This window comes from Poecile atricapillus, chromosome 2 (genome assembly GCF_030490865.1).
Source record: "Poecile atricapillus isolate bPoeAtr1 chromosome 2, bPoeAtr1.hap1, whole genome shotgun sequence".
NCBI classification, from domain to species: Eukaryota; Metazoa; Chordata; class Aves; order Passeriformes; family Paridae; genus Poecile; species Poecile atricapillus.
Window position 1 is genome coordinate 47,442,906 of NC_081250.1, and position 17,308 is coordinate 47,460,213.

Consider the following 17,308-nt stretch of genomic DNA (forward strand, 5'->3'; position numbering starts at 1 on the left):
CCAGACATACCATGCTGCAACAACAGGCTCACCCTTCAATCTCCTCTTCACTGCTCTTTCTCCCTTTGCCCTTCTCACAGCCTCTGCTCTGACTCCGGGTCTGAAACAAAGGTGTATCCTCCAAAGAGCAATCCCTGGCTAATAAGACGTGTAATTCATTAAACCCTAAGGCATTGTTTTCCTGGGTCACATTTAGTTTCCTTGGGGTTTAGGGGTAGCCCATCTTCTTTTTGAGCAAAAGGTGTTCACCACAAGGGAGGTGTGGAGGTGTCACTGGCTCAGGGTGGTCCCCAGAGCTGGCATTACAAGAGTAACACTTGGCAAGTGGCCAAAATGTTCAGCATGGAGTGGTGTCATCATCTGGGAAGGGTGACCCTGCTGCACAAATGGGGTTGGCTGCACAAATAGCACCCCAAAATAAAGCACAGGGTAACCAGAACATCGTGAAGAAGAGGTGATAGGAGCTGCTTGTGTGCAGAATTGCAGAGCAATCTCTGGCAGCTCTACTAGTGGGCGAGTTATTGCATTGGAAGAGACTGAATTTTATGCACAAATTAGATGTTCTTGCAGTGCTTGGAGTGCCCTGTGGAGGCATGTAGGTGTGTTAGGAAGACTATAACTGCCTTATGGTCTCCAGCATGTGCCAACCCAGCATATGGTTTTTTTTCCCTGCACCCAAATGAGTCCAAGACCCCTTGCCTTCACTTCTCCAGTCACTCCTCAAATGTGCATTTCTACAGCTTCTTCCAGCTGCCCTCTGTTCTTCTCCTGAGTCAGCCATAAATATCTGTCTCTGCTTCTGGACAGACAGGGTGGGACAGGTGCCAGCTCTTTATCAGGGTGGACGAACAGCAATTGCAACTTTGGGTCCTCCCTTCTTGGGAAAATGACGTGTTGCTGATCAGCAAATGAAACAGGGCTTGTGCCAGTTCCTGGGGTAGTGGCTTTTATTGGTGCCTTGCATGCCAGATGGGGGCAATTGTAGAACTGTAGACTTATTTTTGATTGGAGAAGATTTTTAAAATCATTGAATCCAGTGGGCAATCTACCTGACACAAGGAGGCTGAGCACTCAAAAGGCTGCTCTTTGTTTAGAGTATGCCTTGGTGCCTGGTGCTGCCATGTTCCTGGTCCCTGGCAGCACTGCCTATCCCACAAAAACCAGCACCCAGCTGGAAGAGAGACCACAGGGCATCTGTGTAAATAAGCCCTGGTGCTGTTGGTCTCACAGTGGTGTGTGTGTGTGAGCTTTGACTCGGTATATGTAGGTTATAATGAAGAAGCTGATAGAATTTCAGGAAACTTACAGCCTGGAAGGCTCTAGAGAAAGACAAAACTAGAATTTTTTTCCTTAGGAGGATTTTTTGGTGGGGGGAAAAAATAGTTGTTTTGATTGACTGAGATTTTAATTTTTCTTTGCAACTTGAAGAATTGCCTCTCAAAGGGGTTGGAATAGCTCCAACTTGGCTGTACAAAAGAGGAAAGGCATTTTTTTAATTCCAAATGTGGACTAGGAGCTTGTCTGTATATTTTTGCTGCATGAGGGAAAACATAATGTTGGTTTATGTTGGGTTTTGTGGGCAGAACAACATGATTTGAAAAATGCCATTCTCACTTCAGCTAAAAAGCATGACCTCAGCAAGTATGCTGTCACAGCTTCAAAATATGTGTGCCTGTAAGCCTTAGAAAATGAGTACAGATTGAAATCAGCTGCTGTAGGCCAAGTTCTCCATGGCTGCAGCGGTACCCAGAATGGGCTTTTTTTTCTGAACAAACCGTGTAATCTTATTTATGTCATCTTTTTGTTTGCACAAAGTCAAATCAAGGCCCTAAAAAAAAAAAAAAAAAAAAAAAAAAACTTGAAGGAAATAAACTATTCAAACTAGTGGACTGCAGATGTTCTTTTTAATAAAGTGATGGTTTCTGTAGGATTTATTCAGTCCTGTCATATGCTTTGTCCTGGCTGGACTTTCTAGGCAGCTGCAACCTAGAGATAAGTCTTCTGTCAGGTTACAGTTGAACTCCTAATTTCAACAGTATTTTTGTTTTTTCTAATTTAAGTTATTTAAGTGTTAGAAAACTCATTGACCAAATCCACTGTGTTTGAAGACATCAAAATGGCATCAGGAGTGAGTAATTATTGCTGCCATGATTTATTATATTAGCTGGGGTAGCACCTGGCGATCAGCTGAGAGCAGATCTGTGTTCCCAGGCTGTGCAAACACTCTGCGTGCCTCTGAGTTCCATAAATCAGCCCAGCCCTGGCACTGCCTGAAGGTACAATGGGCAACAACCTGGTATGTTAATGTGGCATCTTGAATAAGAAGCCCCAGCCAACCTCTGCACGTCAGAAAACTGTTACAAAAGCTGTGCCAAGTGTTTTTGCTTTGGGTGTGCAACCAAAACAGCTCTTGGGTCTTCTGAGGCAAATAAGGGTGCCTGGGTTGGGTGTATCTGAGAATCAGTGCTTCAAAGAGCTTCAGCCTGCAGGATGCTGAACTTGCAGACAAGGGAGTCAGTGAAAGATCAGGATTTAATTTTAGTTTCTGAATCAAAAGACAAACATGAAAATAACTATCCCATCATTTTACTGATAGCCGTGTAGGAAATACTTATATCCGTGCGGATATAAGCTCTTCAAACTGTGTTTGGCTTGTCCCGCTGCACAGAGTCACTGTGCACATGAGGTTATTGTTTGCCTTGCAAATCCTTTGTTAAATTGCTGCTTGATCTGGAGGGGTATTCTGGATCCAAGATTTTGTCTGAGGATACTTCACTGTGAAAGCCTCTGTATTTCCACCCAGTTTCTCCAGTATCAGAACAAGATCATGCATGGTGGAAGTCCCTGTTGCTCTTTCACAGGGAGGACTTTTTCGTAGCCCCTTTCCCCGCAGCCAGAACCTCTGTCACAACCAGGGCATCCAACTGCTGCCTGTCCCTGCCAGCTTCCAGCCAGAGCCTGCCCGGAGCCAACATCAGCCTTGCAAAGGACTCTAGCTCATGTTGAGCCTGGTCTTGAAACCCCTGGAAAAAAGTATTCCATACTGTCTGCACCAAGGAGTTTCAGATCCAAGATTTTCCAGGGTTGTTTTTATTATTTATTTACTTACTTACTTTTATTTCAGTCTCCAAGGAGTTACACAGGAAGATTTGGGGGCTCTCCACAGCGTCCACAGTTCTGGTATCTGACCTATTGGGCATGAGGGTGCAGGCTCTCCAGCTCTGACCATGTGCTTGGACATGTAATGGTGTCCTAGTGCTGTGGCTGTTCAGCAGTGACCAGGAAGATGAGCACCACGAGAAGGACGTGCTAGAACCGCGTGCAAGTGCGCAGCTGCTTCCTTCATGCACAGAGGAAGTCAAGCACGTGTCCCTGGTGTAAAGTCAGAGGAACCTTAACCCCAAAACTCCAGCGACTGAGCTTGGCCTACACCCTTCCTCTCATGTTGTGCCAGTGGCTGTGTTGCTGGAGTGGGGCCAGCCATGCTATGGGGGCCTCCTGCCCCCAGGAGGATTCAGCAGCTGTTTGTGAAGCCCCAAGCAGGGGTGGAACGTGGTGGGGGCAGCACAGAAGAAAGCCCTCTCCAATCAAAAAAGTAGCTCTGGAGGAAAAGAAAAGGGTCTGAGGGATAAATGTTCTACTTGCAGCATTTGCAGAGTTATTTTAGTTTTTATTTATCTCCAAGTCAGGGGTGAGTCAGCCTGGGATGTGGCTCAGACCACCTCCTTTGCAAGCCTTCAGGGAAGGAGAGAGCACAGCCTGTGCTCTACTGTGCCTCTTAGCAGTGCTTTACTACACACTTTATTTTGCAGGTTTTTTTTAAAACCCTCCAAGCTGATGTTACTTTTTTCCCCTTTCCTCTCTCTCTAGTTTTGTATGGAGCTGAACCAGCCGACGCTGCCAAACATCCGCAAGTGGAAGGGCCCTAGAGGATGTTGGAAGGGTGTTGTTTCCGAAAAACCCTCAGGCCAGCTACACAAGGTACATTAATCCCAAAGTCTGAACTTTGGCTTTGCTTCCCCCCCCCCCCCCCCCCCCCAACCAAGGACGTATTTTGAATGTTTAAGGCAACACTTTTTGCAAATCCTTTTTGGCAAGGTTTGCCTTTCATGTTTTTTAAGCTGACTGTTCCTATAGCTTTTAATTTGACTGTGTTTAATTCATGTTAGGGAAGAATTGTGGTGAACTTGTAAGGAGGAAGATGTGTGTGTGTATTTGGTGTGCAGGTATTTGGGGGAGGTGGATAAAAGCAGTACAGATACATAGATGAAAAGCCATGCATTTGGACAAGGTAAGAGTCCTGAGTTTTTGCCCTGGCAGGCTGTAGTACTTCTGACATTTTTTGTACAAGTCACCTGAGTTTGCTCCCTGGTGCTGCACGGGCTGGCATTTGGAAGGGCTTCCCAATTTCCTACTATTTTCCTAGTTTGCAGGTGAAGAGCCCACAGAGGGGCTCTGCAGCCTACTGTCCTCACCTGGAAGAGTTTACCTTGTGTGTTCCCCAGACTCCTCGGCACAGGTGTTTAAAATACTGTGGACTTTGAAATCTGCACTGTTCTGCACTGTGCTTTTCCCTGCAGCATCTTCTGCTCTGGGAAGATATATATATATATATATATATATATATATATATATATATATATATTAATATGTACTGCAGGGAGGTACAGATTTTTTAAGGTGGTGACAGCTGCACCTGCCTACCCTTGACAATATTCAAGCTACAGCTGCACTGGGCTGGACAGCCCTAACAGTGCCCAAAAGCAGTTTCTCCCAAGGGAAATCCCTCTTTTTCACCCTTAAGGGTGCCAATGAGTTTTCAGAGCAGTGTCTTCCTTGAATCTGTTGATGCTGAATAGGATCATTCTCATGGTGCAGTTATTGCAGTGTGGATGTTGTTGTGGGTAGAAGCAGGATCTGAGACCTGTCATGTAACAAGTAGTGCCTGTCAGCACACGGGGCAGTCTTCAACAATCTATTGATCCAGAATGATCTATTCTGAGCACTGCTGTTACTGAACAACAGTGCAGTTCTGTCCTATAGCCATGCTGCGTAGAACCCACACTTCTTTATTTTGGCTTTTCCAAATCAGTTGCATCACCGTTCACTGGTTTTGGACTGATGTTTTGGGAGGTGCAGCTCCTTTTATTTATTGCACTTCTGGGAAAAACCCAAGAATGAAGGAAAAATAAACCCAAACAAACCAAAACCCACCATCTGAGCAGCACAAGTATTGCACTCTAGCTAGACAGACACACAGGGTCAAGAAGGGTCTGGAAAGATACAGAGTGTCTGAATGTGTCTAAAGTTTACTACAATTCACACTTAATTGTGGTGCAGAGTGCAAATGCCCTTCAGGACATTTTTATTCCTGGCTGGAGTTTCCCTTTGGGATCTCTTGTTAGACCAGATCATTAAAACACTGAATATAAATAGTTGTGCGAAATTGTCAAAGTTGTTCCCTCCACTTTTTCTTTTTTTACCAGGAACTATTAATAAATATCTCAGAATTTCTATGTTAAATTCAGAGTCTTTAGTCAGTTCTTTCTTGAGCTGTACTTCCAAAGATAACAATGACAGCTTTGACTACAGGCTGAGTAAATAAAAATGATCATTCACCTTGTTTTACAGATAGGGATATAAGGATGAGTGGTTCCCAAAATTAGGGCAGAAATGTGCAGCCAAACTAAGAATAGAAATTGAATCTACTTGACTCTTCCTTTTAGCTGCTTTAACAGGAATCTGGCTGAGCTGGGAACCCTCCACTAAAATAAATAGTCTCTTCCATTCCTGGGGCTAGGTAGTGGGTCTATCAGGTTTGAGAACTGGGTAAACAAATGCAGTGAGCTAATGCAGTGTAACCCCAAGAACACAGCATCTTTGGCACAAGCTGATTTTGGGATGGTCTGTAGGGCTAAATAACCCAAAATAGTGGCTGGTGCTTTTGGCCGGTGCTTCCATACGTTCTGTGCATTTCAACCAGGCAATGACTTGTGACTGCCACGTTGGTATGAAGTCTGGAGCCTGGAAATAGCCAACAGCTGTTTGGAAGTTTTATTCTTCCACATCTTTTCCCATAGCAGTTTTTAGACCTTAGGCTCCCTACTTGCGGAATACTTTTGTCAGTATTTTAAAGGTGAGTTATCAAAAGAGCTACCAAAGAATTTTAACCAACCTTAATCCTTTCAAGGCTCTTGGGAAATCAGTGGAGCAGTTAACACTTTTTTATTGCACCTGACATGGAGAAAAAACTCTTCCTTGCAATGGATTTAACTGTGATTTGCTAAGGGAAGTGGGTTTAAATGATGCCGAGGAAAATGGTGTCTGGGTGATGAGAGAAGAGGGCTGACAGTCTTTGAATTAGATACTGCTGCTGGTGCGACCATTGTAGACAGTTTTCTGAAAATGCCAATTCCACGTCATGAAGTAATCAAAAAAAAAAACCCATTCAGGATCATAGACGGAGAGCTGAAAGGAGCAGAGCTGAGCATGAAACATTCAAGCTGGAAAAGAGACAGAAAAATTGACAGGGCTGAGAGGTCTAGACCAGATTTCACGCCAAGAGACTGAAGGTGCCCGATTATTTTTAGCTTGCGGGTGAAAAAGGTCTGTGAGATGGTGTCGAGCAGGAGCAACTGTGCACAGCACCATCTACTGCAAGCCCCAGCAGTCACCCAGTGAGACTTCAAAGCACCAAACTCATGGCTAGACAACTAATCATGTGGGTAATGAGCTGCCTTGTTACTGACCATGCTCAGAGGTATCCAGTGCCTTGTCTGGAGTAGGAGGAAAGAGGACCTCGTCAGCCCAAACACGCACGCGAGAGGCAGGATCCTTCACCCCTGCAGTGCTCCTGAACATGCTCTGCCTGTAGAAGATAAAACAGATTATTAAATCCTTGGCTTTACTGGAGCAGTGCTGCAATTAACTGGGTGTCCAATAGCCAGTGTGCAGGTGAGGGGCTGTTGAGTAGCAGAGTGATGTGTGTTTCAGCTTGGCTGAAACAGTGAAGTCAGTGGAGCTTCCCAGGAAGCATTCCTCCCACATCTGGTGGGAGTTTTGGCAGGGGTGAGATGAAGAAGCCTGTCCACTGGTCCTCTGTATCTTCCTCTGATAGCCCAGGAAGCTGTTTCTCCTTTATGCATAGGCACAGCAAATTTGGCTTCCTGCCCTCAGCAGACACCACACCTAGATATAGATATAGATATAAAGTAGGTGTGGGGCTACATTTGGGCAGAATGTTTTGTTTTTACCATTTTGTGAATGGCATTTCCCTTTTTCTTTTTTACTTCCAGGGAGTTGAATATTCTGGCTTCCTCTGGGATACAACAGCTGGTATTGAGCTGAAAGATGCCTCATCTCAGGAGACTGCACAGACTAATGGCAATGGGAGGCACTCATATCCTCATCCGTATCTTGCACATTTCAAGGTGACTGCCACAGTGCCAGTTTTGCAGAACTTTTACTAAAAAGAATTAATAAAAATAATGTAATTAATAAATAAATAAATTTATTATAAAGAAATACATTATTAATATAATTTAAATAATGAATTATTTTAAATAATAAAGAAGAAATAAAATAAATAAAAATAAGATAATAATTACTACTATATAAATATTATATTTATAATAATTAATAATAATCAGTAATAAAATAAAAATAATTTAACAAAAATAGTTTGGCTAAGATGAAAAGAGACACAACCTTCTCATAGATAAAAATTTGCATGAGCCTCTGACCCTTCTCATTACTGTCTTATGGCTTGATTATGGATAGGTGCCTAATGCACCTTAATACATGTGGTGGTTCACCACAGTCAGTCCTTTCCCTTGCTCCTGTGGGAGTAAACCCTGCTGCAATGGAGTATTTGAGAACCTGAGGGTCAGTGGATCCTCAGTAGCAGCCAGGCCACGGGGCTGGGATTCTTATCAGTGCGACAAAGAGGGATGAGTGCAGGGAGAATGGAGATGGATTATATATATATGTGTATATACAAACAGTATGTGTGTATAAAAGGGACAGTGCCCCAGTGAGACTTGGGCTGGCCTATCTTATGTTGCTGTCGCACTTCAGAATTTCCATTTTAAAGTTTTTTCACTAGGGCCAAACCTTTCTAAAGGACCATCATCACTTTTGGAATCAGTTCTTAAGCATATGCTGAAGCAAACATATGAGCAGAGAGCCCATCTCCACACAGGCTGTAATGAGAGGGTTCAGTTTAGGGACCTTGACATCTCTGGTAATACTTTGAGAGAAGCATTAATCAAACAATTATTAATAAATAAAATATTAGTAATTAATTGATCATAAAAATAGGTCTAAGTGATTCCCAGAAGGTGAACAGGAGATTGCAGGGAGCCAACAGCTCCTTTCAAGGTACATTAATTTTCTTGGTTAGTCTCTTTGACAAGCTGGGGCTAATCACAAGACAGTAGTAATTAGCCCTTGTAATGACCATGACATTATTTATAGCTTATTAACAACTGGTTTTGCATAAACTGATTTTCATAAGCAGCTGACTTCCTTCTGCAACTGTGGTGAAAGGAAGCTGTTTGCTAATGCAAACCAGTTTCCCCAGAACTGAGAGGGTATGAGGTTACTGCAGACGAAGCTGCAAAATGCAGATGCCTCCCTCCTCCTCCTCCTCCCCACACTGAGACACACCAAGACACATATCCAGCAGTGTGAGTCCTACTGCCCCAGATTTACTACTGAAAGTACTGGGAACTGGCACCTGTGGTTTTGCGTTGTGGCTTTCCATTCCCCACGTGCACGGCATTGATTTCTCCTCCTGCCGCCCCAGGTTGGAATGAATGATCTGACCGTGGTTAACCTTCACCTGGCCTTGCCACCCTCGGCAGGGGAGAACACCGGCAAGAACCACGACAGCCACAAACTGGCAGCCTGTGCGCAGAGTTTGCAGGAGACTCTGAAAGGTAAGGCAAGGTTTTTCCTGCCAGCTATCATGTGCACACTGTCTAAGTCAAATTAATTTTTAAAGGACTAAACTTTGTCTCAGTGAGCATTTCAGAAATACCCTTATCAGCCCTTCGTCTTTATCCGTGTTTGCATGATGCATAGTGTGACAAATGTGTTTTTCCCTTGCTCATTGTATTACAGTCTTTCCTAATTAACACAAACAGCACAGGAGATCCTACTGCCTTTGACACCATTTTTTCAAATTAAGTTCCTTCTGTTTTATGCTGCTGTATCAGCAAGTTCTGCCAAAGGAAAGAAAAGTCACTAGAGTTGAGATCCTGTTTTAAGTGCTTTGTGGAAATTACACCTACCTGATATCAGAGCAAAGCTTAATTATTTTTTTCTTCCAAGAGAAATAGGTTCTATATATTTAATTTTTGGATAATTGGAAGTTCTTTGGAAAGCCCAATGCAAATTCGCAGATGTCTGCTAATGAGAAAAGAGACCAAATCCTGCTTTGGTACCTGGATGTAATATGTAGAATAATCTTGTTGATTTCAGATAAGTTGCTCTGGCTTTACACCAGGATGAAATGATGCCAGAATTTAGACCTGAGCTTGGGCAATGAAATAGGCAGCTGAATTTCTTTACTTCATTTCTGTGAATTTGCTTTTTACTTTGAAGCTTGCAAATTATGTTTCACTTCCGGTGAAGCAGAACAAAGCGGTTTAGATCCTGAATGTTGCTGATCTTGTTATAGGAACAGAAAAAGCCTAGCCCTTTGTTTATTGCTTAAGAAAGATGTGAAAGGCTTGCAAGGTTATTCGCGTGATGATTTTCAACTTGGCCCAGCTCAGCAAGGTTGGTCACTTGGAAGCATTAATATCCTTCTTGTATTACTCAAGAGGTATTTGCAGTTTTTCTGAGTGTTCTATTGTTGTTTCTTTTGAGCTGCAAAAGGCACTCAGAGCTATTTTAAGTGCTACTGATTTAAGTATTTGTCCACGTACTTTATAATTGGAAAGGATGAAGGTAAACAGAGGGATCATTTGTTCAATCCCCAAAGACTGAACTGAAACATGGGATAAATGTGTAGCTCTTCTGATGTCAACTGAGCTGCACTTCCACTGCATCTAAATTTAGACTGTTGGTGCTCTCTTTATTTCATGTTTCAGTTTTGATATGGCAGGCACGTTACTGGAGCAAGCTTGTTCCTGGATTAGTCTTTCACAAAAGAAAAAATTCAGATTCCTCCAAACTTGTGGGATGCAGGTGTGGTCTTCTAAGGAAATGGTAGTGCACACATGTGGCTTTGAAGTACTGAATTACCCTGCCAAAATGAATTTCATGCTTAAAATTACCATCATCCTTCAATTTCTTCCAAATTAGTCCACAAAATATGGGCAGTAAGAACTGATTTGTCTGTGGGTACTGCAGTAAATTTGAGTTTCTGTTCCCATTTTGCTAACAGAGGCCTGTTCTATTATCTTTTATTCTTACTAAGAGGCATGTGGGCACTTGAGGAACATTGTTTACTATCCACAGCCTCCATTAACGAAGGGCATAGTATCCCCATATTTCACCCATTAGATTGGTCCTGGTTCCTTTTTCCTTCTCTTTTCTTCCTTTCATCAGTACTGGAGAGATGCAGTGGCTGTTGGCGGCTCATAGCTAGCTCTTTGCAGCAGCTCTTCTGTCTTCTCTCAAGAACTCTACCAGTTTGTCTCCAGTGTGGTGACCATGGACAGCACTCAGATGTTATCCTGGATGTCCTGGTAGTGGCTGGACCCAAGGACCAGGGTGCTGGGTGGATTGAGAGAGTCCTGAGGAGAACAATTGGCAAGTGCTGGTGGGTGAGAGGCTGGACATGACCCAGCCATGTGCACTTACAGCCCACAGTCAGCCTCATCCCGGGCTGCATCCAGAGCAGCATGGCCAGCAGGGCGAGGGAGGGGATTATGCCTCCCTAATCTGCTCCCATGTGACCCCACCTGGAGAGCTGCATCCAGCTCTGGGATCCCCAACATAGGAAGGACAGGGACCTGTTAGAACAAGTCCACAGAAGGATTGAGAAGATGATCAGAGGGCTAGAACACCTCTCCTGTAAAGAAAGGCTGAGCTATCTGGGGTTATTCAGTCTGAAGAAGAGAAGACTTATCTTACAGCAGTCTTCCAGCACCTGAAAGCGTATGAGAGAGCTGAAGAGGGACTTTTTTACGAGGACATGTAGTGATGGAACAAGGGGGAATGGCCTTTAAACTGAAAAATGGTAGGTTTAGATTAGATACTAGGAAGAAATTCTTTATTGTGAGGGTGGTGAAGCACTGGTACAAGTTGCCCAGAGCATCTGTGGATGCTTCTCCTTTGCTGTATTCAAGGTCAAGTTGACCTGGTTTAGTGGGAGGTGTCTCTACCCATGGCAGAGGGTGATCTTTAAGGGTCCTTTCCAGCACAAACCATTCTGCAATTTTGTGATTTTATCTTCTCCCATGTGGCTTGGCCATATTCCATGGGTTACCTATGCACCAAGCACTGGGCTTACAGGACTCCTGATAAGACTTCTTAGCAGCCAATGTAACATCACATCCTTCTCATTGTATGTGTGTCACTGTCCAGGAAGAATTTGAGCATTTAAGAGTCTGTTTATTTCGTGAGAGAAATCATTCAGGGCATGGTGAAATCAGGGAGTGTGTCCTACAGATGTCCCCTTGGCCTGCCATGAAGCAAAGGAGGGTTTCCCAGTTCCTGCAGAAAGGCAGATTTCAACACTGCAGACCTTCTGCAGGCACTGTCATTCCCTCAGCTGATTGCCTTGGCACACCAGAGCTCAGCCACTGCAGCAGAGGGCTGAGTAAAGGTTCTGCTTTGCTTTGCTGGCCAAGAGCCACCCACAGGCACTGCCAAAATTCACCGGTGCTTTAGTGAATTTGAAGATTTGCAAACAGACCAGACTTATTTTTTCACCTGAGGAGTTCTCCACTGACAAGGGCATGGTTGGTTGGGGCCCAGAGGGTGTGAATGTGTGTGAGCACTGCTGAGAGGTCATGAGCAGGACACGTGCCTGGCTGCTGGGGGCTTTATGCCACCACGTCCCAACAGATGGAGGCTCTGGGTCCTTGTGGACAGTACAGTCTGTGTCAGGGACCTTTGCAGCAGAAGATTGGTTGTAAAGAGAGCTCCTGCTGCTCTGTCTGTTGGAGGAGGAGGAGGACCAGATTGCCTTGGCCGAGGAGCCTCAGGCTCCTGAGGAGCAGAATCAAGCCCCACCAGTCTTAAACTCGTTTCCTCCAAAAGAGGAAAATCACAGCACAGCACCAGTAGCATTGTCTTAATTTTCTGTTTTTCTTTCCATCCAGTTGTAACTGTGGGCATCATGATTGCAGTTTCTGACCAGTTATCATTTCTCATTATGAGCAAGGACATGATTTCTTCCAGAACTTTTGCTAAGTTTGGCTGAGAGCCATTGGGGCTCATCCATGAGACCCCCGAGAGCTGCAGCTGCTGTGGGCAGCTCTGCTCCCTGTCTCTGATGAGAGACCCAGTTAGACAGAGCCACACATTTGGGAGGATCCAGGCTGGTTCACTTCCTTCCCTCTCGTGGCTGGTCTGTTGGGGTCAAGACAAGACACAAAACTGCAGTGCTGGCGTGCATGATATTGTTGTTGCAGGAGCTGGCAGGGCTGAGAGTGAGCCAGGACAAGGGGAAATGAAGTTGGTGGTTGTCTAGAAAACTGGTTGCTTGCTCTTCCTTGCTTAGCAGAGGGCTGCCTGATGTATTCCCCACTCTTTTGCAGTCTGAGGAGCTCCAGAAGCTCCTGTCAGAGGGGAACCAAAAGCACTCCTTTCTCTCCCAATGGCAATTTGGGTTTCAGTTCTTTAACATGCTCCAGCCCATTCTGTCTGTCAACTTTACGCTTTGTTATGATTTTATGCTTAGTTAATCTGCATCCAAAAGTTTAAATGGGTGAAGAATATAGTGATTCCCTACCTGGGCAGTCAGCTGCAGGCTGACTCCTTACCTCCCTCCAAGCATGCATCCAAAGTGCTGGGTCTTTTGTCCTCTGCAATTTCTAACCTCTCCAGAATGGACAGTTAAAAATTTCAGTCAGTAAAAATTGTCACTTGTCAGGTGGGGTTTTTTTAATAGATCTTTCATGTAAGGGAGGTAGTCTTCAATGTTTGCTAAAAGAAGCATGAGTAGTTTAGGAGAGAATAGGTTTTGTGCATAATCAAGGTACTGTTGTTAAGGTCCCAGCTTGTCTGTCATTTTTAAACACCAAGGATGTGCTCCAGAGGTTTCTGTAGTGGTCTTTTCCCAGATAGGTTGGAGATGAAAGCATGGAAGGAGCCAAGTGCTGCCTGGGCTGTCGAGCAAGTGTTAGCACTGAAGCACCAAAGTTACATTTCAAGCTTCTTGGTCCTGGCAAGCAAGAGATCTTGCAAGCAAAGATCATGATCTTTGTTGTGAGATGCATGCACAACCACCAGCTCATAGCAGGCACAATCATCCCATTAGACAAGGACTTATTTTTCTTTTGGGTTCTGATGTAGCTTAAAATGACTAAGGTTCAGATTCAGGTGGGGTTTTTTCCTTCAAAGGTGGGAAGACTGCTGTCATGAATGCTTTATAGAATAATACTTAAACTTCCTGTTATTTACAATGTGATTTGTGACTTACGAAGGGTAGAGAAACCATAAATAATTTCACTAACTATTCATTGCCCCTCTGCATCTTAGCAAGCACCATGTTTTGAAGTATTTGTAAGTCATATGCCCTCAATCTTTCCCAATTCATCGTTCCTGCGCTGCAAAACAGGAGTGGAATAGATTTTGTTGAGCTTGTGCTCCCTCTCCTGGATAGCCGCTTCTACAGCAACAGCAAAAAAATGAGGAGGTTTATCCAGAGTATGGTAGAGAAAGTGTCCACTCCATCCCTTCTCACACCAATCCCAGGAAAGAAAAAGCTTATAGGCTCTTCATAGATTTCTCCTCTGAAGTCAGCTTTAGGATAAGTTTTTTTTGTGCATTTGTGCCTCCTTCAGCATCTTTCTCCAGTGGCAGGCAGTGACATGGAAGCATCTCTGATCAGCTGTCACCATTCCTCATTTGTCTTCTCAGACATTTCTGTCGGTGGTTTGAGATGGGCACAGAGGCATGTGCTTTGTCCTTTTATCCCAGGGCACAGGTGGGATGTCTGCATCCACATCTTTGGGGCTGGGAGAGCACACATTGTGGATATGAAATTAGGGTCCGGAGTTTCTATTCTCCCTCATTAGGGTTGGAAACAAAATGTAACAGAAGTAATTTTCTGTTCCAAGTTGAGCAGTATCTCTTCAGTCAGCCAGGCAAAAGAAAGTTGCTGTAGTCAGGGAGTGCCTGTGTGGTTTCTCAATTCATTGTCTGCCATCAGGGGTGCAGACTGCTCCTTCGTCCTATTCCTTGGGATTTTTTTTAATGCAGAGGTTAGAATAATAAGCACTGCACTTTGGGCACTGTGGTATATACCAGCATAAGGCTGTGTCTTTCTGGGTTCTTCACAAAAGTGTCCTTAAGTGACTCTTAAAGAAAATCTGTTTTAAAAAATGTCTACATAAGCCAGTAGATGTTTCTTGCAGGAAAAAAAACAACAAAAAAACCACAAAAAATGTAAAAAGAAAGCATTACAAAGGCACAGATTTATAAAAACCTCTGAGACTAAAACTTGCTTGTCTTTGAGTTTGTCACTAACGGAGTAGTAAGGAAAAGGCACCAATATTTGGGCTTCACTAAAGCTGTTGATACTGTCTCTCACAGTATCTTTCTGGACAAAACATCCAGCACACAGCTGGATAACCATGTTACATGATGGGTGAGCAAATAGGTCATAGATCAGGCACAAAAAATTACAGTGAATGGGTGACATCAGGCTGGCATCTGGTCACTAGTGGGATTCTGCAGGGCTCCATCCTTGGCCCAGTTCTCTTCAACATCTTTGGTAATGGACATGGGACTTGAAGGAGTACTAAGTTTGAAAACAACACTAAATTGTGAGAAGCTGTCAACTCCCTTGAGGGCAGACAGGTCCTGCAGAGAGGAGAGATGGAAAATCACCAGTCATGAAGTTTAACAAGGGCAAGCTCCAGATTGTGCACCTGAGATGGGGCAACCCTGGCTGTGTGCACAGACTGGGGAATGAGAGGCTGGAGAGCCGTGCTGTGGAAAGGATCCTGGGGCTCCTGGTCCATGGCAAGCAGAACATGAGTCAGCAGTGCCCTGGCAGCCAGGAGGGCCAAGTGTGTACTGCCTTCATCAGGGACAGCATCACCAGCCAGGCAAGGGAGGGGATTGTCCTGCTCTGCTCTGAGCTGGGGCTGCCTCACCTTGAGTGCTGGGGGCAGGTTTGGGTGACACAATATAAAAAACATTAAGCTGTTAGAGAGTGTACAGGGGAGAGACCGTGAGGATGGTGAAGGGCCTTGAGGGGAAGTTGTATGAGGAGTGGCTGAGGTCACTTGGTCTGTTCAGCCTGGAGGAGACCGAGAGGAGATCTCATTGTGATCTTCAGCATCCTCAAGAGGGGAAGAGGAGGGGCATGTACTGGTGTCTTCACTTTTGTGCCCAGTGACAGGACCTGAGGGAATGGTCTGAAGCTGAATTCAGAGGAGGTTTAGGTTGGGTATTAGGAAGAAGTTCCTCACCCAGAGAGTCTGGGGACAGGCTCCCCAGAGAAATGATCACAGCACAAAGCCGGCCTGTGTCCAAGAAGTGCTTTGACAGTGCTCTTAGGCATATGATGTGACTCTTGGGGTGTCCTGAGCAGGACCAAGAGTTGGACTCGATGACCCTTATGAGTCCCTTCCAACTCAGCATTTTCTATGATTCTATAACAAATGAGATTATATTTAAAAACAAGCATCAAATGTGTACTGACTGGTTTTATTATCATGAAGAGAATGGCCATGAGTAAATAGTCAGTGAAAAAGGCTTTAAACAGCATTTCTTTTGGGCGTTCAGAGTCCAATCACTCTGTTTATTCAGTATTTGTATTTTTCCTCTTTCCATTAATCCTCTTGTCCTTGAGTGATGGATGTCCATTCCTCCCATTCTTTTCTATTTTTCATGCTTTCTAGGAGAAAAAGATGTAATAATCCTTGGAGATTTTAACCAGGCCCCAGACAGCAGTGACCATGACATCCTGAGGAAGGAGAAGTTTCACCACCTGGTCCCTTCCAGCACCTTCACCAACATCAGCACAAAGAACCCACAAGGGTCCAAGTCGCTGGATAACATCTGGATCAGTCGGAGCTTGAAAAAGGTTTTCACAGGTAGAGTTGCTTGAGTGAAGTGGTGCAACCTTAAGTTGGGTTAGCCTCGCATCTCCGGTTTGGGCAATATCACTTAACGTTTTCCCTGTGACTCTCTTTGATGCAGGCCACTGGGCTGTCGTGCGAGAAGGGCTTACAAACCCATGGATCCCCGATAACTGGTCCTGGGGTGGCGTGGCTTCAGAGCACTGCCCCGTGCTCGCTGAATTTTACCTGGAAAAGGACTGGAGCAGGAAGGAGGTGACGCGGAACGGGAACGGCGTGACGGTTGAACGCAACGACTCCCACACTAAGCACGAACGATGACGTGAACTTGAGGCTGTCTCTTCTGCCATCCAGGGAAGGCTCTGGTCACTCGCAGCTCCAAGGCAGAGCAGGACTGCCTTCCCCTCCCTCTCCTTCCTGCTCTCCTCCCTGCACCTAGAAAGCATCAGCACTTGATTTTGGTCGTTCTGGCTTTGTGCCCCTCGTGGACAGTTCTGGACGGAGTCTCATGGCCACAGAACAATCTGCAACTTTTTACAGGGACACAGTGGACATTTCCACACCTGGAGATTTGGATGAGAATTGTACAGAAAATAAAGTGTACTTTTAATACTGGAAAAGCTCTTTGCTAAAATGCAGCTGAACAGGGTTTTGCTGGGAGGGGGAAGTGATGGTGATTTTCCTTTGCCTGTTTGTAAATTGAGGTAATAAGAGAGGTCCCAGAAAGAGAGACACTGTGGGCATCCTTGGCAAGTCTCAAATGCCATTCAACACTTGCAAAAGCTGCTGGAGCTGGTCCCTATGTGAGTCCTGAATGGTTCCTCTGCCCCAGCCTGGAGAGACACTATTCCTCTGCAGCCCCATGTAGGTACCCCTCATCCTTTCTTTCCTCCTTCCTTATGCTCCTGGCAGGGTCATTTTGCCCCAGAATAGCTTCCTGGAACTTGACTTTGTATTTTTGTTTGGTGCAATGTTCAATATTGGGTTTTCTTCCTGCACAATAGTTTTCAGGAGCTGGGAAAGCACCAACTTGTCCCTCTGCAAAGCCAGGTCCCCTTCACTAATGCCCTTTGCCTTGCTCCCTGTTGGGGATCTCA

The 17,308-nt window shown here is 44.7% G+C and overlaps 1 protein-coding gene across 1 annotated transcript in view; it reads left to right on the top strand.

Annotated features, from left to right (window-relative positions):
* EEPD1 (endonuclease/exonuclease/phosphatase family domain containing 1) overlaps positions 1 to 16,826 on the top strand; it is a 62,170-nt gene extending 45,344 nt beyond the window's left edge. Inside the window, exons 3-7 of the mRNA XM_058830294.1 lie at positions 3,871 to 3,981; positions 7,296 to 7,430; positions 8,807 to 8,939; positions 16,032 to 16,226; positions 16,333 to 16,826. Of these exons, the coding sequence (XP_058686277.1) occupies positions 3,871 to 3,981; positions 7,296 to 7,430; positions 8,807 to 8,939; positions 16,032 to 16,226; positions 16,333 to 16,532 (774 nt within the window). The 3' untranslated portion in view covers positions 16,533 to 16,826. The remainder of the gene's footprint in view (positions 1 to 3,870; positions 3,982 to 7,295; positions 7,431 to 8,806; positions 8,940 to 16,031; positions 16,227 to 16,332) is intronic.
* The last annotated feature ends 482 nt before the right edge of the window (positions 16,827 to 17,308 follow it).